We start from the raw sequence: 24673 nt of genomic DNA, 5'->3' as shown, positions 1-24673 counted from the left end.
AGCAAGCAGAGTTGGCGAGCAAACACAAGTGCGGAGAAATGAAAAAACTTCAACCCACGGAGCAGTTGATTGTCAAAACTTGGAACGCGCTTCCCGTCACATACCACACACTGCAGTGTGTGAGTATTGTTGTCCTGACAATGTTTGGCTCTACGTATGCATGTGAGCAATCTTTCTCATATCTAAAGGACGTTAAGACCAACCTACAATCACTTTAATGGAAGTCTCAACGCCTGCATGAAGCTTAACCTCACTACGTATCAACCAGACTACAAAGCTATCTGCAAAACCATGCAGCATCAGAAGTTGCATTAATGGTAAGAAGTACTTTATTCATCATTGGCTAGCAACAGCATAACAACGTTATTAAAAAGAATTCAGAGACTTATTGTACTTTAAAAGTGTTGGTCTTACATAAAATGCACACATTTACTTGTATTTAGTGGTAAACATATTGTATGGCTCTCACAAATTACATTTTAAAATATGTGGTGTTCATGGCTCTCTCAGCCAAAAAGGTTCCCAACCCCTGGCCTAAGGCTTAATTTTAAGACTAAGCTTTTCCCCACACCCTTGACTGATTGCATGATGTAAGGTGGTGTACTCTCATGAGGAATCCCATTATGCCTCAGATAAGGGACTTTGTATCTGAGACTTCCTAGTTTGTATATTGGATTCGTAGGTGTCCCCAAACTACGGCCCGCGGGCCGCATGCGGCCCCCTGAGGCCATTTATCCGGCCCCCTGCTGCACTTCTGGAAGGGGCACCTCTTTCATTGGTGGTCAGTGAAGGGAGCACTGTATGTGGTGGCCCTCTAACGGTCTGAGGGACAGTGAACTGGCCCCCTGTGTAAAATGTTTGGGGGCCCTTGGATTAAAGGTTTTGAATCTACACTATAAAGTGGGGCAGACCAAGAGCTTGCTCTCTCTCGGTTCCTGAGATTAGCATTAGAGAGGAGAGCAGAGAAAGGCCACATGGAGGAGGCCAGGAGAAGCAGCCAAGATGGCGGAGTGCTGAAGGAAAAGCCAGTTTGTGCAGAGTTTGTTCAGGGAGAAGGAAGGAGATGGGGAACAGAGGTGAATAAGTTTGGTGAGCTAGAAACCTTTGATTCTAGGAAACTTGGATAAGTCAGTAGCTTTGTGAGCACTGAATGAATGGGTTTTGGAGCCCAGTGTGTATTTTTACTTGCCTGCCGGGTGCAAGCTAGGTGTTGGGCAGATAAAATGTATTATGCTCACTTTGTTAAAGATGGAGGCCGTCGCCCAGGTGATATTAATGTGTGTTGAGAATCCTTGTAGCCTGGGGCTTGGTTTTGGGATTAAGCCTTTCCCACCCTTTTTGATGTGGGGTGGTACAATCCAATCATGCCTCGGAGGAGTGACTTTGTATTAGGGACTTCCCTACTTTGTATATTGGATTAGAGGTTGTGAAGCTACAGTATAAAGTGGGGGCAAAACGGGAGTTTGCCCTCTTGGTTCCTGGGAGATTGTCATTAGAAGAGAGAGCAGAGGAGAGCAGAGAAAGGCCACGTGGAGGAGGCCAGGAGAAGCAGCCAAGATGGCGGAGTGCTGAGTGAGATGCCAGTTTGTGTAGAGTTTGTATCTGGGATAAGGAAGGAGATGGGGAACAGAGGTGAATAAGTCTGGTGAGCTAGAAACCTTTGATTCTAAGAAACTCGGATAAGTCAGTAGCTTTGTGAGCACTGAATGTGACTGGGTTTTGGAGCCCATTGTGTATTTTTACTTGCCCGCCGGGTGCAAGCTAGAATTAAAGACTATGGCCCACCAGTTTTTGGTTCCGCTGTTTCTTTACCGACTGTCCGAATCCAATGCGAACCTGCATGGGCCGGGCTGCTCTGATGGTGGCCCTGGCCTTGGCTCCTGGCTTTACACTAGGATTAAAGATGATGGCCCACCAGCTTTTGGCTCTGATGTTTCTTTACCGACTGTCTGAATCCAATGCGAACCCGCATGGGCCAGGCGGCTGTGATGGTGGCCCTGGCTACTGGCTTTCCAGGAGCCAATTTCATCACTACCTCTGACAACTTTACCAAACTTCAACACTTGCATTTTGGCTTATTACTTCACCCCTGACTTCATTTTTATTTTACTTTTTGGGGGGTCCTGATTTCCTCACAGTTTATTTTATCATCTGTAAAGCCAGTAGCCAGGGCTATTATCACAGCAGCCTGGCCCATGCGGGTTTGCATTGGATTCGGACAGTTGGTAAAAACAATGGAGCCAAAAACTGATGGGCCATCATCTTTAATCCTAGCTTGCACCCGGCGGGCAAGTAAAAACATATACTAGGCTCCAAAACCCACTCACATTCAGTACTCACAAACCTATTGACTTATTCGAGTTTCCTAGAATCAAAGGTTTCTAGCTCACCAGACTTATTCACCTCTGTTCCCCATCTCCTTCCTTCTCCCTGCACAAACTCTGCTCTAACTGGCCTCTCACTCAACACTCTGCCATCTTGGCTGCTTCTCCTGGCCTCCTCCACATGGCCTTACTCTGTTCTCCTCTTCTAACGTAAATCTTAGGACCCAAGAGAGAGTAAGCTCCTGTTCTGCCCTCATTTTATGGTGTAGAAATCAAAACCAATATACAAAATAGAGAAGTCTCTAATACAAAGTCACTTATCTGAGGCATGATGGGATTGCACCACCCCACATCAAAAAGGGTGGGAAAGGCTTAATCCTAAAACCAAGCCCCAGGCTACAAGGATCCTGCCTGCCCACAGCCCGCCCCCAACACACATTAATATCACCTGGGCAACAGCCTCCACATGGGCAGCGCCATCTTTAACAAAGTGAGCATAATATATATATTTTATCTGCCCAACATCATCCCACCATGCTGTATATATTGTTAAAGCTGCCCCAGATCCTTTCAGAAAAAAGTAAGTCATATGTAAACGAGCATATCAGTGATTATGCGCCACTTGTCTCACTTCATTTTGCACCAGCCTTTTAAACCAATTCCTTTCATTGCACTTCTGACCCTGAAGTTTCCTCTTCCTTTTTACATCACATCTCACCTCAGTCTTAATGCTCAGCACCACTTTCCTAGCTCTGATCCTTATCTGCTTCCCTCTTCAATTGTAATTCCAAGTTTCCTATGCCTACCCAGCCCTGGAAACACCAGGTACAAAATCTTTAGGTTCCAACATAATCCCTTTGAAAATTCCAGTTCCCTGGGACAACAAGAGGTTGGGAGGGCAGTTGAAGGAGGAGAGCTCAGGATAGGAAGGTTTGGTGTAGGTATCAAAGTGTCATCTAGTTCCCTGTTCTGCTCTGAGCTATTTTTGCTGTTGTAAGTAGTAGAGGTTGGACGGGACTGACATGGGAGGAACTAGGATAGTGGCACCCAGTCTTTGGGGCCTTGTTTATTCATTGCAAGGTTCTTACAAGTCTGAAGCAGACTGACAAAATAAAGATAATACAATGGTTTTATTCATAAAGCTCAATGTAGTATTTTAAGGGAATGGTATTTGTTTTCATGTTAAAACATCCTTCCTTGTATGAAAGGAGTGAAATAGTAAATGAATTGTATTAGTATGTACAAAGTAAAAAGTTATAGCCGATGCCAGTCTCCTGACAGTTTGGTCATGACTCTGAAAGTGAAACAAAGATGAATAGATACGGATGGATATCTTTTATAGGTTTGCCTCGGAAGAAAAACCATCCTGGGAGAATGAGCTTATGTCATTGTCCTGATTTTTAATTCATTTGTTCCTTATAAACCAAGGAGTTGGATTAAATAAGGACTCTTTGCAGAAATGTTTTGGGATTACAGACACAAGTTCACCGGAATGTACTGAATTACATATGCTTCACATACTGCAGTAGTTTATAAGATGTTTTATTTTTTCTCGATATACCTACTCTTTGTAAAAACTTAATATAGAAATAAAAGGCCCTTCTAATTTTACACAAACAAAAATGGTTTGCTATATCTCTACATGGTTTTTAATGTAAAAAAAATCTGTAAGTATGAAAATATCAATATATATGTATTGGCTATCAATGATAGATGGTATCTCTTATTCCCCCAATTTGGAAGTCAATCTGTAACCTTCCCATTAGTTTCTATATTTATTCTTTTTACCTCTTAATTTCTGACATCCTTTCTATTAATTTTAAATTGTTGAAGTTGAAGACATCTATATTCTGTTCTATGGCTATACTTACGTCTTCCATTCTTTGTCTTTGTCTTGGTTCTAAAAGTTGCAAATCAATAAATGGTGTGTATGTGATGATGGAATTAAAATTTTCTTTAATACAGAACCAAGAGGTATGCTGTAGTAATTTATCTTTTTCTCAGAACATTTTGTCCTGAAATTTCTAATTTCTCTTTCTCCCTCTTTTCTTGTAAGTGCTAGTTAAAGACAATAATGTCATTAACAACTAAACTGTCCATCATGTCATTTATTTCTTTCCAAATCCTTTACTTGAGTAGAACTTCCTAGAGCCCCACCTTCCTGCCCCAGGTGGGACTGTCTCCTCTTTAGGTCTCTGCTCAGCTCTCACACTGGGACTTAGCTGGTTTTCATAGTGGAATGCAGGTTTTCTTGTGCGCTGTATTTTCTTCTGTCTCATTTTAATCTCGTATATTCACCCTCAAGCAACTTCCTATGCCAAGTGGATGGAAAGTAATCTTTGTGACTTCTTGTAGGTCTGCAAATGGGTTGTTCAGCCCTCATATTTAATTAATAGTATGTGTGGGTATTGAATTCTAAAGTGAACCTCATTTTATAAAATTAACTTTATTGGAGTGATATTGGTTAACATTTTTTCTCAGGAGTTTGCAGGCATTATTCCATTATCTAGTAGTTTGTTTATTTTTTAATGAGAAGTATAATGACAATATGGTTCTAATTTCTTTGCATTCATATTACTTTAGTCTTTTAAGCTTTTTCTATTTTCCCTAATTTTTATTGAAATTTCACAATAATGTGCCCAAGGTAGGGTTGTTTTATTATAAGTGCTCAGTAGAACCTTATCAATTTGTCCTTTAATTCTAGAGAATTAAAATATATTTCTTGCCTGACCAGTGGTGGTACGGTGGATAGAGCATCAACCTGGGATGCTGAGGTCCCAGGTTTGAAACCCCAAGGTCACTGGCTTGAATGTAGGTTCATACAGCTTGAGCGCGGGGTCACCATATTGAGTGCAGGGTCGCCAGCTTGAGCGTGGGATTGTAGACATAATCCCATAATGATTGGCTTGAGCCCAAAAGTCTCTGGCTTAAGGCCCAAGGTCACTGTCTTGAGCAAGGGGTCACTGGCTCAGCTTGAGCCCCTTGGTCAAGGCACGTATCGGAAGCTATCAGTGAAAAACTAAAGTGCCACAACTACAAGTTGATATTTCTCATCACTCTCCCTTCCTATCTGTCTGCCTGCCTCTTTTTTTCTCTAGCCAAAAAAAAAAAGAAATGTGTGTTTGTCTGTATCTTTCCTTTGATGATGTTTACCTTTATTATCTCTATCCTAACCTTCTGGAAAACTTAGATATTAGACTTCCTGAATGAACACTTTGTATTTCATATATTTTGCTTAAATTTTCCGAATCTTTCTTTTTTTCCCCTCATTTAGGTAAACGTTTTTTGTCTTTACCCTTTTTTGAATTCATTTGTTTTAGCAATCATGTTATTTTAATTCTAAGAACATTGTCTTATTCTCCATTCCATTTAGTAGTAGTCTACTCTTGTTTTATGAATGGAAAACCTACTGGAATCTTCCTGTGAATGAAATTTTTTAAGTTTTATTTATTCTCTTATTAATCCTGTTCTCTCTGGGAACATCATTTTTGGCTTCTATACATTGATCTAAGTTGCTATAAGATTTCCTTACATAGCTGGTGATTCTTTTCAGCTTAGCCATATTTAATAATAGAAACAGTCTCATTGATAGAGAACCCACTGACAGCTGTCAGAGGGGAGGGGTTGGAGGCTGGAAAAAGCTGAAGGGATTAAGAAAACACACACACACACACACACACACACACACACACACACACACAACCAGAAAACTCATAGACACAGACAACCCTCCCTTACCGGAGAGAAAGGCGCGGTGGGGGCGGGGGAAGGTAGATGAAGGTTTAGGGGATAAATGGTAATGGAAGGAGACTTGACTTGGGGTGGTGAGCACACAATACAGTATACAGATGATGTATTATAAAAGTGTATACCTGAAACCTATATAATTTTAAAACCAGTGTCACTCCAATAAATTCAATAAAAAGGAAAATAAAATGTAATAAAATAACTTAAAATGAAAAAAATATAATAATAATGAAGCAATAGAAAAGCTGACTAGGAGACCATATATCCATGAGTGAGCTTTTAACATGTAAGATTTATACAAGATTTGAGGGGATTATAAGGGGTCCTTTTTTTTTTTTTTTTTTTTGAAAGAATTTAGAGAATTCTGCTTTGGGGCACTAATTCTCCCACTAGTCGCCCTGGCTTTGCTCTGGACAGATTGGACAATATCTTGGTGAAGATTTTTAATCCATGCCCATGTTTCCAGCCCAACACGTCAGTCTTAGCCCCCACCATGCTGGAAAGGACTGTGTCTTGAGTCTGTCTAAATTCAGTTGATCAGGTTGCCTGCCCCTCAGATATATCCCCCTCTGCATTTTCTCCTCCCCCCCCCCTTTTTTTTGCAGGAGCGGTGTGTGTGGAGGGAGAGGTTAGGGACTGTGACATCCTCTCATCTGCATACTGTCTTCCAGAAAAAAAAATTAAAATCTTGTTTGTTGATGAACCCATGCTGTTCTCTTTGTGATTATGGGTTTATACTTCTTTAAATTCTGAATCACTTAATGAGGGGTCCTCAGGAAGGAGAGGAGATAAGTATATATGTAGATACACCATTAAGGGGATGTCCCATTCTCCTTAAATATTTGATACTCATATTTGCACCTCTATTAACTTATTAACATCAAGTTGAAGTATCTGTGACCTGCTGCTAACAATATAGAATGTTTCATTTGTTTTTACTGCCTTCTTTTATCTCCCATATTTTGTTTAAATTATTAGAAGGTGTGTGTATGGTAATCATTTCTTTGCTCTTTTAAGTGTTTTTTATTCCCCTTAACTGTTACATTAAACTTCATGATCTCATAGCTAGCAATTATTTAAATTTAATACACTTTTGACTGTTTTCTTTACTTATCACTAATTCTTGTGACACATTGTATGTAAGTATATATCCCGTGTAGTGTGCTCTTTTCTTCTTGAGTTCTCTAGTCTGACATAAAAATTTTTATCTGTTTGGAGGATTTCCTTAAGTTTTATGCAGGAGAGAGTACATGAATATTGTATTTTCTGAGTCATCGACTGCTGAAAATGCCTTTTCCTCTCATGATAATGTGGCTGGCTGGCTGTGGAATTCTAGGGCGACAGACTCCCTTCCTTGGATCAGGAGGAGTCTCCTAGGTACCCGCTTCTGGGTACTGCTGCTGCCATACTTCTCACTCATAGCCACTGTTTTAAACATCTGAGTATATGGATTAATTTGCCTCTTGCATTTTATTTGTTTTATGTCAAGAGCCATTTATTCTGATGGCTCAACTTGCTTAGTCTCTTTTCAGTTGCCAATTTGTCTCTCTTATCCCCTGACCTTTATTTGGCTGTCAGTTTATGTGTTCTTTCTGGCCCTCACAATTAGGCAGGGAAACTACTGCACTATATGAGTGCTCAAGCTTTTCACTCATTGGGCAAAAATATTTACCAGCCCAAAGTAAGTCTTGAGGCTTGCAGGGATCCCTTAGAATTATAGGTGTTCAGCTGGATGTCTGCTGAGTTAGAGATGTCATTATGCATTGTATCTGGTGTCCAGGAATGTCACTGTATACATTGTGTCCTATGGCGAGGGCTAATGGCCGGTGGAAGAAGGTTCTGAAGATCAGGCGGACTGCAGGGCATTCCACTGCACGTCTTTCCTGGGAGGACGCGCTCCGTGACATCTCTAGGTAGTTTCATGCAGTCACCCCCAAGCAGCAGCACCTTCTTGGTCTGGATCAGAATCAGTTACCATTTGTCCCCTTTTAGCCCTTCATCTCCATCTGGTTATTCTCTTGAACTTGGACAAAGGACCGGTTAGAAAAATTATTTTTCCTATTCTTTAAAAAATATATTTTTAAAATAATTTTTCATGATACTATTTTTAAAATAATTTTTATCATGAAATCTACCACAAAGGCCAAAGAGTATATATGGTGAATGCATGTAGTTTAAACATTCATAATAAAACAAATGGCCATGTACCTATGACCTAACTGAAGAAATAACTTCTGTTCTAAATAAAGCTCTTTTGTGAGTCTAAGTGGATCCTCCTTCTTTCCGTTCCTGTAGTCGTGGGGTATGAGGTAAGTAGTACATGTGGCTTTAGTGACTCCCTAGCAATTTTCTCAGTACAAACACACTGTGTAGTGAGCACCCTGACCTATTTGCAAACAGCAGTCCAGATGACTACGCTTAGTGATTGGAGTGGCTGTGTAAGTCATCATTGTTTCTCTGGGCAAGTGTTTTCTGGCCCACTGCTGACCTACATGGCACCTTTCTGTGAATAAGAAAGAGCCGCTCTCACCATTTACCAGATATTTTTTGTAATAATGCTATGCAGAAAAATCTGTGATTACGTTGAATATGACTAGCACCTCGAGTTTACAGGCCACACTACAATTCATGGTAAACAGAAGGTGGTTACAGGGTTCCTCAGGCACACTTCATGAAACATCTGCTGAACACCTACTATGTGCCAGGCACTCTTTTAGATGCTTAGAATTCAATGCTGCAATAGACAAGCTCTCTGCTTTCTTGCATCTCCCATGACTGGACTGTGAGCAAGCTATTTTTTGGGGTGTGTGAGCTGGAAATCAACTGTAACAAACAGAAGTGGTTCTTGAACTAGGTCAAGGCCCTGTAATATCTAGCAAAAGTGAGCCCAGGCTTTAATTTATTTAAGTGTGTTTTCTATGCCAAGTAAACCTTGTGGGGCCGTGCTGCACGAAAGTGGTAAATGCAGAGTTCAGATGGAATTCTTAAGTCCAAGGTGGCCATATGACCTGGTTTACCCTGGACAATCCTGGGTAAAGTCTCTTGTCCCATGTGATTATTTATATCATCTCTGTTTCCTCTTAAAAATGTCCCAACCCGGGTCAATAAATTATAGGGTAATGTGTATTAGTCAACTGTTTGCCATGGTAACAAACACCTTCAAAATATCAGTGACTTAAAACATCATCTACTTAGGTTTTGCTCGTGACTCTGTGGATTAGCTGCAGCCTCTGCCACCATCTGTGGTCAGGTTTCAGTTTGCTCCTCATTCTGGATTTTGTACCTAAGCCACAGCCATCCCATGATGGCACCCAGGCTGGAAGACCAGCCTTACCCAAGATCTCTCCTCTCTCAGAAGAAGGGGGGAGCCTTAGAGTCCTGTGGTCTGAGGTGGCATGGGCCATATCTACTCATATTTCATGGACTAGAGTACGTCTCATGGCCAAAACCAACATCAGGGCATAGGGGTTTATGCTGCTCCCTCGGAGGGGGCTGTGGTGGGGACGAGTGAATACTGCCTTCCCAAGTACCCCTCCTCTAGCTGTTGCTGGTGGTCTCCTGTGCAGGACAGTGCCAGACCAATTAACAGGATACAGGGAAGGAGTTTTTTCTCAGTTTGGATGACAGACTGTATGAAGGGATCTCACTGTGCTGTGAAACCTGTTTTGTGTTTTTAGATTTCACTGGAGGGAGTGGGAATTGATGTTTGCTGTGACAGCCTAATGAACTGGGATGGAGTCTCCTTTCCCTGTGCCCTCAGGACTACCACCTATGAGAGAAGTTGCACCAACACATTTTTCACATTACTAGATGAGCAGGCAGGACCAGCTGAAGCCGGAAGCCAAACCATGCTCCTCCTGCCTTGTGTCCTGGCTCTACGAGGGCTGGTTTCTAGTGTCCTTTACTTTGCCCCACTGACTACACCCTATTCCTCATTTCTGCCCTTGTTGCTCTGCATTCTGGGGGGTTTTTTGGGGGGGGGGTTAATTTTTCCTTTTTTCTTCTTTTTTTTTTTTTTTTGACAGACCAGAGAGAGTCAGAGAGAGGGCAGATAGGGACAGACAGACAAGAAGGGAGAGAGATGAGAAGCATCAATTCTTCATTGCAGCACCTTAGTTGTTCAGTGATTTCTCATATGTGCCTTGAGCTGGGGGCTACAGTAGAGCGAGTGACCCCTTGCTCAAGCCAGCGACCTTGGGCTCAAGCTGGTGAGCCTTGCTCAAACTAGATGAGCCCGCACGCAAGCCAGTGATCTCAGGGTTTCGAACCTGGGTCCTCCATGTCTCAGTCCAATGCTCTATCCACTATACAACCACCTGGTTAGGCTTTTTTTTTAATAATTTTTTCTTTAAATATTTATTTTTTCTTTGTTGTCCTGTGTTTTTATTTTCTTGTATTGTCCAACACTGATGGTTTTTCCTTTAAAACAATTCTAGAAATTCCTCAACATTACTGGTTTATTGATGGATTGATTGATGGTGTCCATTGTTAGTTTGCTTATCCCATTTTGGTGGGACTTACAGAAAATGGTAAAGATTTGAGCTGAGATACCCATGTTGAAATTGGAACCCCAATGTTTTCAAACAGAGATATAAAATATCCCTTCACCACAGGGGTAAATATTGATTGGGAGTCATAGAGGAGATGGGTTAGATCCATCACCAGCCCTGACAGCTGGCTTTCTGTCAAGAGCAATTTTTCATGAGGAAACTTTTATCATTTCATAAGAATCATCAGGTGCCTTCAGAGTTATGTTGAAAGTACAGGGATGCTAGCTGTTCAATTTGACTCAGTAGGTATGTGGTTTGCAGTAAAGGTTCAAGTGCATGCCTAGGCAGAAGTACAAATTGTCACATATTATGGATTGTTAGCATGCTGTGGATAGTTAAAATTGTGAATATTAAATAACTAATTCCTAATTTTCTGTTTTACCATTGTATCTTCAAAGAACAATGTACCTGGCATGTATAGATATTCAGAAAACTTTCGCTAAAGCATTGCAAATACTATTGATGGGTAATAAAGGTGTGACTTGGGAGAGTCCTTGTAGCACATTAAAGACAGTAGGGTTATCCTTTAAAGTAAGGGGTTTACAGCCATCATGGTACCAGGAATGAGCTCAGGTTGATGCCTCAGTCTCCTTGGCTCTACTAGAAGGTGGAATGGGAGCATGGAAGGGGTTGGGCATTGTTCTGAGAGTTAAAAGCACAGCCACTGGGCACCGCACTGCCACGGATCCTTGCTGAGGCCATGGGGCCCAATCCACATAGCAGATGCTGTTCTTGCCCTGCCAGATTCCCTCACCCTTACCACCAGAGTGCATGCCTACTGGCCTCCAAAGGCCAGCCCTTGTATTTATTTGAAAATATGGGATTTTTCTGGCCACTACAGCTTATTTTGCCACTCATGCTGCAGGTTGGAAGTGTCCCTTGAGAGCTTCCTTCAAATCACTGGCTGACGGGACTTGATGTTATAGATAGCCCGTGTCTCTGGCCCCTGGGGTGGGGAGACTCTAGATGTATGGAGCTTCCCCAGCAGGCTTACCTTCCTGTCCTCACTGTGGTAACTGGCTTGCTATAGCCCCCTTTACTGACTTCCTTCCCTGGATCACTTCCCTCCTCCCCTACCTGTGTTATCTTCATCTCAAACCACTTACCCTTGAATACTTGTCTCAGGGCTGCAACTGTGGAAATCCAAACAAGGACTGCCACCCCTGGGGCCTGGGCACCCTGATCAACGGGACGTGGGTATTCTTGATGGTTCAGAGGACCTGAGCTTCATTTTGCTTAGACCCTTAAAAGTTAATACCAAAAATAGAAAAAAAACCACTCTAGATTTTTGTGGTTGTTGTTTTAAAAAGTTGTAATAGGGCCGGGTTCGATTCCCGGCCAGGGCACACAGGAGAAGCGCCCATTTGCTTCTCCACTCCTCCGCCGCGCTTTCCTCTCTGTCTCTCTCTTCCCCTCCCGCAGCTAAGGCTCCATTGGAGCAAAGATGGCCCGGGCGCTGGGGATGGCTCTGTGGCCTCTGCCTCAGGTGCTAGAGTGGCTCTGGTCGCAACATGGCGATGCCCCAGAGGGGCAGAGCATCGCCCCCTGGTGGGCAGAGCGTCGCCCCCTGGTGGGCGTGCCGGGTGGATCCCGGTCGGGCGCATGCGGGAGTCTGTCTGACTGTCTCTCCCTGTTTCCAGCTTCAGAAAAATGAAAAAAAAAAAAAAAAAAGTTGTAATAGGGGTCCTTGGATTACAACATAGTTCCATTCCTAGGACAGTAACATAACCCGAATTTTGGTGTGAGTTGAAACACACCCTAGCTTAACACAAACGGAACACTTGCGCTTTTGAGTCCAAAATGGCGTGGGTAAGCGCGCTGGGGGACGCCAACCTCCTCACTCATACGTGTTCTCCCGCTGCGTGCAACCAAGCTAGTTCGCCCACATAGTCTGTTAGTATGACGCTAAATGGCGTAAGCCAAAACACTCGCCTCTCAATCTTTTAAAGTTTTTAAGGGAGTGAGCGTCATAAACTCAAAACATCATATGTTGAGACTTTCATATCCCGTACTTAATTCACAAACTAAATTACAGCTCTGAGATGACAGGAATTTCAAAGGACAGTTGATACCATCCTGCTTATCCAATATCAATGATTTGTGTTGGGACAGGATAAATAATACAGTTATGGTGGACTTGCAGGGTCTTCCTAATCCCCCTGGATGTAGCCTATTTCTTGTTTCTAAACACGGCCTGCGTGTTACCTCCTCAGTGTTTGTGTCCAAATCCTCACGGCCTATGCCTCAGAATCAGGTGGCCCAGTAGAATCCCCATCCTGTGCCTCAGAACCAGGTGGCCCAGTAGAATCCCCATCCTGTGCCTCAGAACCAGGTGGCCCAGTAGAATCCCCATCCTGTGCCTCAGAACCAGGTGGCCCAGTAGAATCCCCATCCTGTGCCTCAGAACCAGGTGGCCCAGTAGAATCCCCATCCTGTGCCTCAGAACCAGGTGGCCCAGTAGAATCCCCATCCTGTGCCTCAGAACCAGGTGGCCCAGTAGAATCCCCATCCTGGCCTCAGAACCAGGTGGCCCAGTAGAATCCCCATCCTGGCCTTCCTCGGTTGGCTCCTAGGGGATGGATGGATGAGAGGGCATTCTCCTTGCCCTGTGCACAGGAGCTGGGGGTGACAGACACACTGACCTTTAATCTTTGCTTCTTTGCAGATATCTCAGTGAGCCTGCTCACCCTTGTGGTCACTGCCTGTGGCCTCGCTCTCTTCGGCGTGTCTCTCTTCGTGTCTTGGAAACTCTGCTGGGTTCCGTGGCGAGAACGAGGCCTGTTCTCTGGTAGCAAAGACAACAACCAGGAGCCTCTTAACTACATGGACACAGAAACCAATGAGCAGGAGAGCAATGAGGGCTTCCTAGACACCCCCAGCCCCTGCCCTGACTCCTCCATGAAGATCAGCCACACCTCCCCTGACATTCCCCTCTCCAACCAGGCAGGGGGCCAGGAACACTGTGCCCATGGTGTCCGCATGAAGCGCCAAGTCACAGAGCCAACCTCGTCAACTCGGTCAGTAATGCCTCCTTCCTTTCTGAATGCAAGACAAGGACCACCCACTCGTTCCCCTCTCTTGCCAGCAATGGCATCAAGTAGCCAAGGAACCTGTGACCTTTCACATGTTTGTTCAGTGTCATGGACATATGAATATGGGAAAACTCGGTGCTTCCTGTATCCCAGTGAGGTTCCTGATCTCTGTGTAGTCTCTGCTTAGTCCATAATAATAGTTACCATTGCTAAGACTTACTATGTCAAGTACTATTGAAGAACTTCATCTGCATTATTTTATTAGACTCACAACTTTGTGTGAGATGGATCCTATTATCATTTTCATTTCACAGAAGAAACTTAATTCAAGGATTTTTTTTTGTATTTTTCCGAAGTGAGAAGCGTGGTAGGCAGAGAGACAGACTCCTGCATGCACCTGACCAGGATCCATCCAGTATACCCACCAGGGAGCGATGCTCTGCCCCTCTGGGGTGTCACTCCGTTGCAACTGGAGCCATTATAGTGCCTGAGGCAGAGGCCAACTTTGCTCCAATGGAGCCTTGGTTGCGGGAGGGGAAGAGAGAGAGAGAGAAAGGAGAGGGGGAAGGGTGGAGAAGCAGATGGGCGCTTCTCCTGTATGCCCTGGCTGGGAATCAAACCCAAGACTTCCACATGCCGGGCCAACATTCTACCACTGAGACAGCTGGCCAGGGCCTAATTCAAGGATTTTAGGTAATAAAGTAATGGTATTGGTAAGAACCCAGGTCAGGGTTTGAATCCTGGTTCAGTCAGTGCTAGAGCCTGAGCTTGTAACCACTCCTAGCATTGTAGAGTTTATTCCCTGTGCCTCTGATGCAACCTCACTGTCACACACAGGTTCTCTTTACACTCCAGGCTCTTTGTCCCTCTCCAGCCTTTGCAAGGCCTACAGAGTGCACAGACCCTGGGTCATTCTCTTCTGTGGCTGGATGCTTTGTGCACTTTAGCAATGGAGAAATAATATAAGTTTGTCATAAGAGCAAGGGTTCTGGGATCCAGTGAACTGGCTTTACTCACATGCGTGATATTGGACACCTTACTTAATCTCCATGTGCTTCCATTTCCTCCTCTGTAAAGAGGAATGGTGAGCATGGACGTGCAGGTGGTTTTGAGAATGAAATGGTCACATGGCCATGGTTGCTTGGCTCAGGCCTGCCTCTGGTAAATACTCCATGACGTGAGCTGCCTCCTTGTGTTCAAGGTGCTATTATCAGTATTATTATCCTGGCAACGGCCTTTCCCAAGACTCAGATGTTGCATAAAGATGGCTTTAAGGTCATACAGCCAATTCTGAATTATTGGAAATAAAAATTTGCTCTCAATAGGGACTGTAGGAGAAGAGACTCAGAAAAAAGCAGCTTTCTTTAAAATCTTTCATTTGCTTGAAGAATAACCAGAGGAAACACCAGTGTTGTTATTTGGAAAACATGAGTACAGTCTGGGGGTATTTTTAAAAAATCTTATTTGTCCTCTAGAAACAGAAATATCATTTTACCCTTTTTAGTGTTAATTGAGTTTATCCTAGAGGTGCTCTGCTCATTCACATTACGTGGGCTGGAATATGACAGTTTATAATTTCATTTTTTCCCAGAAACCTATTTTAGCATCATTTCCAATTCCAAATCAAAGAGCTAAACCTAAAATATTCCTTTGTGAGGAAATGGATGGTTGTTTGCCTTTTGATTTAGAAGAAATCCTCAGACTTTATTACAAGGATTTCTCTTCACATTTAACACTTAACTATAAATGGAGCTCTTTCTGAAGCCACCGTGCAGTTTGTGCAGTGGTGCTGACTCAGAGTAAAACCTTCTCGGGACTTCCATGACTGAGGCTTTTCAGGTGGAGTTTCCATCGAAATGGTCTCCTATTTCGTTTTGCTCTGCATGTTAATTTTTCTGTTCTAGGTGCCATCAATACAGGGTGATAGTGCTATGTTTTTTATTAGATTATAGATCTGAGGACTCTGCCGTAATTCTAATGAGTTGATAGCCATCATATCACTATAATTATCCAGCATTTATTCTGTAAAAGTGTGTAAATGCTTTGCATATCAAAAATATCTTTTATTTAAAAAGAAAAACATTAGATATTTTTACTATTGCTTGGGGATATTAGATAGGAGGGGAAAAATTAAAAGAGAAAAGAGAAGGAATTATTCCTGTCAAATATATTTTGTTGTTTTTTTTTTTCAGAGACAGAGAGAGAGTCAGAGAGGAATAGATAGGGACAGACAGGCAGAAACGGAGAGAGATGAGAAGTATCAATCATCAGTTTTTTGTTGTGATACCTTAGTTGTTCATTGATTGCTTTCTCATATGTGCCTTGACCGGTGGGCCTTCAGCAGACCGAGTAATCCCTTGCTCGAGCCAGCGACCTTGGGTCCAAGCTAGTGAGCTTTGCTCAAACCAGATGAGCCCACACTCAAGCTGGCGACCTCAGGGTCTCGAAGCTGGGTCCTTCGCATCCCAGTCCGATGCTCCATCAAATGCACCACTGCCTGGTCAGGCCAAATAGATTTTATATTTAGATTTATTTTAATTCAAGAGTCATGGCCTTGGCCGGTTGGCTCAGTGGTAGAGTGTTGGCCTGGCATGTGGAAGTCCAGGGTTCGATTCCCAGCCAGAGCACACAGGAGAGGCGCCCATCTGCTTCTCCACCCCTCCCCCTCTCCTTCCTCTCTGTCTCTCTCTTCCCCTCCTGCAGCCAAGGCATGATCTTGTAATTCTTTAGGAATTATTATCAACACACATGCACACACACACAAAGCATTTTTACTGGCAAAATGGAAAAAATTAGTGAAATTTCCTTCATGCTCCAAAACATCTTTAACACTCTTTGTAAGTAACATTTTGATACCACATTTGTGGAGGGGTAGGTACTCTGGTGAGATGGCTCTGAGCAGTCCGCTCTGCTGGATACTGTTTCTTCTACCTTCTTTCTCATTATGTTCTTTGCCTTCTCACTGCTGTCACTTTCTCTCTTACTGCTGCTGCCTTCCTGCACCTGTTATCACTTGTCCAAAATTCCCAGGACACTTCCTTGCCCCAGAGCTCACAGGCTTAGACTCCCAGTTAAGGGCATCCCCACCATCATTGCAGTTGGCCTCACTTCTTCACAGCATTTATGTCAGAAGTCCCACTGCCCGGGCCTCTTCAACCTGGACACATGTAGCTCCCGCCAATGCCTTTAGGATGTCCCAGAGATGAACTTTGTTCTATCTTCTAAGCATGTTTCCAGTTAGGATGGCTTTCTGTTGTTCTTCCAAGGTCAAATATGTTAGCATCCTGTTTCTATTGTAGTTAGCCCATTACTATTAGAACCCTCCAAAATTCTTAATTTTTTCTAATTTGAATGAATTCTCTCTCTCTCTTTTTTTTTTTTTTCAATTAGCAATAATCTCGCCTCGGATAAACCTCATTGGCTACGATACTGCCACTGCGCAAAGCTGATGAATTCTCTTTTATATAATGGCCTAATATCCTGGGAATGTGAAATTTTTTTATTCCCAGAACATTTTTCAAGGTCTCTATTCTGAATACACAAAAATCTCTGGATCCTCAGAATAGACCATCTAATCTGACCTCTGATTTATGTCCCAAAATGAGAGCCCAGTCAGTTTTTTCCAAGCCTTCTCAAATTTTCTATGTAATCTATAATGCATGTTTCTAGGGTGAATATAAAAATTCTATGGATGTAATAGTTTCTGGTAATTAAATCCCAGCAGAGAAAATGTATACTTGCATCTAGTGTCAGGATCTCATGCAGTCAGAGAGGAGTCTATGGCAGCTTTTCTTTCTTTCTTTTTTTTTTACAGAGACAGAGAGTCAGAGAGAGGGACAGACAGGGACAGACAGACAGAAATGGAGAGAGATGAGAAGCATCAATCATTAGTTTTTCATTGTGACACCTTAGTTCATTGATTGCTTTCTCATATGTGCCTTGACCGTGGGCCCTTCAGCAGACCGAGCAACCCCTTGCTCGAGCCAGCAACCTTGGGTTCAAGCTGGTGAGCTTTGCTCAAACCAGATGAACCCGTGGTCAAACTGGCGACCTTGGGGTCTCGAACCTGGGTCCTCTGCATCCCAGTCTGATGCTCTATCCACTGCACCACTGCCTGGTCAGGCTATGGCAGCTTTTATGAAGCTGTCAGTTTATGAAAATCTGAAGAAAGAATTAAAAGAGTACCTCAAAAAATTGTTATGTTATCGATGTGTCTAACTAATGCTCTCAATCGAAAACAGACTAACTTAATAGAATTGTGCTACTTGTAGAGTAATTACAACATTTAATTCTACTGTACCACTTACTGGAGTTTTACAAGAATTTCAATTATTATAGCACAGACTCCTTATCAGGTCTGTTAAGGCTCCATGTGATAACAGCCACAGTCTGCTTCTATCAGCTATCAGCCTCAGCTCCTAGCCAGGGCCACCATGGGCACCACCCCAGAAGACACCAGTAACCCGGGCTGAGCTCAGGAGGAGGGAGGCTTTATGTGAAAAAGGCCATCACCCTCCAACTGCACTAGCCTCTCTCTCAGCTCCTTCAATATCTCCAGCCCTTTCCTGCCTGAGGCCTTCACCTGTGCTATTCCATCAGCCTAAAATGCTTTTCCCTTTCCTTTGCCATGCCTGGATCCTTTACAGACTCCATTCCACCTCAAGTGTCGCCTCTTCAGAAAGGCCTCCCTGACCACCCAATCTGAAGTGTATATTCTTTCCTCCACTCCTCCTCACTCTGAATTCTCCCACGCATTGCCTGCTTTTACTTCTTCACAGTACGGAACTCTCTTCTTAACGGATTGTTTATTGCCTACAGCCCCTCTAGACTCTGGGTTCTGTGAGCTCAAACACCAGCTCTGTCCACTTTGTTTCTCCCTGGATAAAACCCCAGCGCCGCTTCTGGCGCACAGCAGACTTTTTTTCATGAAAGGCTGACAACACATTCGTCAATATCAGGCTGCGTTTCTCATGTTTTGGTGACAAGAATGACTAAAAGCCAAAAGTATAAACTGAGTAGGGCCTGGAAAGGTATAAGGCTGGTGGGAGGACCTCTGTTCCAGGTCTCACATTCATTCCAAGCCTTACATTCAGACTTTTGACCTTATCTCTGAACTAAGCGATTTGTAGAGTCGCAGAAATACCCTGACCTAATTGAAAGAAGACAATCACTGTACTTTAAATTTAAATCATACTATTACTTGCCACAACTCCGGTAAGTGGTGCACTGGAATTAAATGTTGTAATTACTCTACGAGGAGCACATTTCTATTAAGCTAGACTGTTTAGTGTTGAGAACATTGGTTGGATAGAAACATTTAAAACCATTTTTTGAATTACTCTTTTTAGTTACTTCTTTAGATTTTAATATACTCACAGCTTCAAAAATGCAAGTTACCTAGACTTCTCACAACTAGAAGTAAATGTATATTTTCCCTGTTGGGATTTAATGATAGGAAGTTATTATGTCATGGTGCTCATTATTTACTCTAGAGACAGGCATTAAGCATCTTCGCTGTGCAAAGATATAGCGCTGGCCTCCATAGGCCCACAGACTAGCTGGGCAATTGCGTACATTAAGTGCTCAAGTTGTTGAATCTGGCAAGAGTGTATATGATGTGTGGGATGGGGTGAAAACTGGACTCGGGACCAGTTCAGGCCTAGAGTGACAAGAGTCTGAACTCTGTTAGAAGTGGTGGAAAGGGAAGAGGCATCAGATGTGAGCTACTTAGAGAAAGGCTAATCTTAGTAATGGGGGACATGGGCTCATCTTAGTAATAGGGGATACCATATTTGAGGAATACAGCAGGGTTTTAAACCTGTTAAACTTAAGAGGGGGTAGGAGGAAGCAGGTTGTGTATCTGACTGCGCCTGACCACACACACCTGTACTGGCCAAGGCCTGATGCCTATATCTTCATTAGCTTGCTCAGTCTAGAAGCTTCAGAATCATTATAAGAAAGCCTCAGATTCCCCTGCCCAGTCCTAGTCATTGGTTAAATGCATCTGTCCCTGTCTGCACCTTCCTGTGTGTCTGCTTACAGATCCGGACAAACCAACTCTCCTTTCCATCACTCGGGGAGTTTCAAGAAGGGAAACAGTCCTATCTCCACTTCTGTGTCTTGACTTGAACCTAGTGAAGAAACCCTAGGTGGTGCTGAAGTCACAATTTGCTTCTCTCTCTTTCCACTCCTTGGAGCCTGACAGGCCAGGTTTCCCCTCTGGGATGGGGTCTCTGAGATGAGGGAGGATAGAAGAGCATATACCCTTGTCCACGGCTGCACAGGGGAGGCCCAGCGAGGGGAGGGACGCTGGGGGCTCTGAGCACTGGGTGTTAGGAGAAAGCTGCTGGGGCTGAAGAGCTGAAGCCCGCATCCTGCTAGAGAGCCGGGGCCCAGCTGAAAGCTTCATTTTCCTGTTGAGGTCGAGATCATCAGCTTGGAGGCTGATCAGTATGAGGCCAAGTTAAGAAGGTAGGTTCAGCTCAAGTACCATCTCCACCACGACAGTTTCCCAAGCCAGAGACACCTTTTCCTCTCTCTCTCTCTCTCTCTCTCTCTCTCTCTCTCTCTCTCTGCCTCTCTGCTTCTGTGGCTCTTGAACCTCAAATCAGGTCTTTGTTGTTTTTTTAATCTCCTTCTCCCCTGAATTACAGTTAGTGTATGACTGTCTCATCGGCTGCCTAAGGCATTTCCTTGTAGCCAATGACTAGGCTTTGCTTCTCCTGACCCCTTGCTTTTCCCATTCAAATTTCTTGACTTGCAGTAATGTTCTCTTTCTTAAGACCCAGTGAGATAGTTTTGTTTTAGGGTGATGGCTCAGGAACCAAGGCTTTGGGATAATGGACTGGTTTATTTAAATTTGGGGAAAGGAGAAGAGGAAAAGTCTTTTGCATCTGGGCACCTGCCTCTTCTGACCCTTGGCTGCAGTTCAACTCCAGTCTCAGATTCCTTCAGGCACAAAAGTGTTTGAGTTTGTTCTGGGAAATATACTTTATAGATTTGGTTAGTCATCTTTGAAATTAGGCTTTCTTCATGCTTAACCATGAGTCTTCCAATTCAGATCTGGGACGGTCAAGTCCAGTCATTAAGTTCTCATCCTGGCCTCAGTCCGACAGGAAAATGGCCTCTAATGGGAGGTGGAGGAAGCTAAGAGGTCCAGCTCCAGGGTCCAGCTTCTCTAAGACAGCATGAGGGGGTAACTATTCACAGAGGACACCATGTCTCAGCGTTCCCATCCTCCGGGCTCACCTTCTCTCCCCCCACTCACTGTACACATTAAGTCCTGAGAACACCAACATACAGGACTCCGCTGACCTGCTTTGGCCACAGATCCCTGCTTACCACACTCAGTGTCACCCAGTGGCGTTAAAATCTTAGACCCTTGGCAGGGTGGGGCAGGGCCTCTAGTTTACTGCACTCAAGGTTTGAGTCCACTAGACCATTTTTGGAAGCCCTCCTCAGGGTGCCGAGAGCCAGGTCGCAACATTCTGTTCTGTGTCTTTCCTCTCTTTGCTTTTGACTTGCTTATCATCCCACCTCCACGTCAGGAGGCTACAAGAGCCGTGGAATATTGATTTTCCATTTCCTCTACCTCTCTTCTCCTTCACACTCCTGGGGTAGGCTCCCTGCTCTACTTTCTCGTCCCAGAGAGCTGCAGAGTTTATGCAGGGAGGTGAGGAGATACCTGACTGGCCTGAACTTCTCTAGCCCATGCCTCCACCTCTGGGAGTCACTGACTCCCTCCTGAAAGGAAATTGAAAGCGACTGAAAGAGAGCCCCAGGGAGCAAGAGCTGTCCTGGCCTATTCCAGTCTCTGCTCTCTGATTTAAGCCACTACCTTACAGTAATAAATGTGATTCTAAATGGGGGCGGGTGGGAGTGTAGAGAATGAAACTCATCATGTAAAACATTTGGGAGGGTACTAGTATTCATACCTGTGCTTAAGTTTTGAAAAGAATCTTCAGCTGTGTTGGAATTTGGAACAGAGGCATCCTGTACAATTGCTTCCAGAGGGAACATTTTGGTCTTTGAAGTACAAATCTCTCTCGTCTCAATGCCCTCCCCAGCCTACTCCCTCTAACCCTGGGAATCCACTGTGGCTAGGAACAGCAGAACACATAGGATTTATTTCGCTTCAGATTTCATGTCTTAAAAAAGTATACTAGAACAGAAGATATTCCATTGCTAAGCAGCCAGATTCATGTATTTTTAAATCGAAGTTGAAGTTTACATGATAGACTTAGTCCCACAGATAAGGGTTAAGACAAAATGTTTCTGTGATGAATCTAAAGCCAGTAATCTCCAAAAAAACTGAAGGAAAGGTGTTATGCACAGAGAACCTGCTCAGCACCCACCTCTGGAGAGGAGTGACAGCAGAGCGGCAGGGTTGGGGCTGGTATGGACATAGGACTGGTGTCCCATCACAGATGCTGGTGCAGAGAAGGCACACCCAGTGGGTCTTGATGGAGCACTTTTTAGTATGTAAACAGCATCACTGACTAACAGCTCCTAGTTTGGCCCATTGTAGGTGGGAACTTGCTCCAGACCCCAGTATGGCTCTTGTTTGAGTCCAGCCTAAAGAGAAAAACTAAGAGCAGAAGGAGCCAGAATTGATGCCAGCCCCTTATGGCCTCTGCATAGGGCTGGAAACTTGCTTCTTCATGCTGGTTCTTTCTGCCTAGAGATCCCAACAGAACAAGGCTACAGCTCTATTCTAGCACTGCAGAGGTTCAACATCTCGACAAGGAAATGACCTGGCTATACTTGCATAGCCAGCCAGTTTGAGGTGCTTAAGAGCATCTTCGAACTTTCTTTCTGGCCTTGAAAAATCAGAAAATACAGGGAAAACTTAAGATTGAGGATTTCTCTGTAAGAAGTTAAAGTGTCACAACAGAAGTTTCCGACCAGTTTGTGCTCACGTGGAAATGTGTGTGCCTAGAGTTCGTCTGCTTGTGGTGGACTGTGTGGGCTGGGACAAGTGCGAGTGACAAGTCTGTGGTTATGCTCTTGTGGGTGATTAGTGACGAGGCATATGTTTTAGGATGAAAAGGAATGTTCAGCATAACAGCATTTGTATGACAAGGGAGAATAATTTCAAATGTGTTTTGGGGGCTATCAGTCCTATTTTCACATCTTTATTTAATAAAATAGTCTTAAGAAAGGAAAAGAAGATACACACCACTGTTTACTCCAACTATCTACCAGTCCCTCAGAGACTGCCTGGCTGTTGCTTTTGACCTGGTAGAGAGAAACAATTTTAATTAAGGTTATTGAGAGACTACAGAAAATATAGTATCATGACTCCAAACTCTGAGCTAAAAACCACCTTAAAAACAACCTGTGGCCTTGGCCAGTTGGCTCAGTGGCAGAGTGTCAGCGTGTCAGCCTGGCATGGGGATGTCCTAGATTTGATTCCTGGTCAGGGCACACAGGAGAAGTGCCCATCTACACCTCTACCCCTCCCCCTCTGACTCCCCCTTCTTTGTCTCTCTCTCTCTCTCTCTCTCTCTCTCTCTCTCTCTCTCTCTCCCTCTCCTGCAGTCATGAATCAGTTGGTTCAAGTGCATCAGCTCCAGGTGCTGAGGATGGATCTGTGAAGCCTCCACCTCAGGCACTAAAAATAGCTCAGTTACAAGCATGACCTAGATGGGCAGAGCATCGGCCCCAGACAGGGTCTTCTGGGTTGATTCTGGTCAGAGCGCATGTAGGAGTCTATCTCACTATCTCTCTCCTCTCACTTGGAAAATAATAAAAAAGAAAAAAACCTTTTACGTAATGACCACTTTTTTCCATTTGTGAAGACACACAAGTATGCACATTGCAAATACAATTTCAGGGAAACTTTTAACCCAAACCAATAAGATTATAAGGGGAAGAGTCGATTCTGTTAGCAAATATTTAATTTGCAAATATCAGTATCCAGCCTTCTCTAACTGAATCCTTGAGTACATTTATACTAGCTTACCTTTCCTTTTATACACATAGTATTTATTACAGAAATAAAACCCTCCCTGCTGCTTCATTATCACCCGCGTGGAATCACAGAAGCACACTCGCACTTGCAACAGAGCCAACTCAGCCCACCGCAAGCAGAGACATCCTGTCACATACATTCTCACAAAAGCAAAAATTGTGTTCCTGTGATAGAATGATTTGATTTTTTTTTTTTTTTTTGTATTTTTCTGAAGCTGGAAATGGGGAGAGACAGACAGACTCCCACATGTGCCCGACCGGGATCCACCCGGCACGCCCACCAGGGGCGCCGCTCTGCCCACCAGGGGGCGATGCTCTGCCCCTCCAGGGGGTCGCTCTGCCGCGACCAGAGCCACTCTAGCGCCTGGGGCGGAGGCCAAGGAGCCATCCCCAGCGCCCGGGCCATCTTTGCTCCAATGGAGCCTTGGCTGCGGGAGGGGAAGAGAGAGACAGAGAGGAAGGAGGGGGGGGTGGAGAAGCAAATGGGCGCTTCTCCTGTGTGCCCTGGCCGGGAATCGAACCTGGGTCCCCCGCACACCAAGCCGACGCTCTACCGCTGAGCCAACCGGCCAGGGCCAAATGATTTGATTTGAACTAGTAAAAATACACATCCTATAAAGCTGTAAGGCAGTGACAAGACATTCTGTGTAATTTAGAGAAAGATTCATTCTTCTTAAGAAGATATACAGCTAACTATTTCAATTTCAGGATGATATATATATATATATATATATGAATAATTTTATTTTAAAATCAGTCTGAACACATGGTTACATTCCACCAGCTCAATAAGCCTTTTTAATGGCATAGTAGTTTAGGAAGTGCATTAATCCTTTAAATCTCCAAGGTCATGTGAATACATTCATTTGTTGATACCAGGCCTCAATTTTGGTCTTCCAGCCTTGGGGAGCAGATTACTCACATTGATGAACATATTGAATTTAAGCAAAAAAAAAAAAAAAAAAAAGAGCCTAGTGTGTAACTGTCTACCTACATTCCTAGGCACAAGTTTCTAAAAGACCTGTAGCTAATGAGATTATAACTTTGT

At 43.8% G+C, this 24673-nt stretch overlaps 1 protein-coding gene and 1 pseudogene across 3 annotated transcripts in view; one reads left to right on the top strand and one right to left on the bottom strand.

Annotated features, from left to right (window-relative positions):
* The window catches only part of SYT9 (synaptotagmin 9), a 244015-nt gene that overhangs the window by 59415 nt on the left and 159927 nt on the right, over nucleotides 1–24673 (top strand). For all 3 annotated transcript variants that reach the window (XM_066366479.1, XM_066366477.1, XM_066366485.1), the window contains exon 2: nucleotides 13287–13638. In XM_066366479.1, the coding sequence (XP_066222576.1) occupies nucleotides 13287–13638 (352 nt within the window). The remainder of the gene's footprint in view (nucleotides 1–13286; nucleotides 13639–24673) is intronic.
* LOC136390147 (U4 spliceosomal RNA) lies at nucleotides 16981–17100 on the bottom strand (annotated as a pseudogene).

This window comes from Saccopteryx leptura, chromosome 1 (genome assembly GCF_036850995.1).
Source record: "Saccopteryx leptura isolate mSacLep1 chromosome 1, mSacLep1_pri_phased_curated, whole genome shotgun sequence".
NCBI lineage: Eukaryota > Metazoa > Chordata > Mammalia > Chiroptera > Emballonuridae > Saccopteryx > Saccopteryx leptura.
This window is presented reverse-complemented; position numbering and strand designations above follow the sequence as displayed.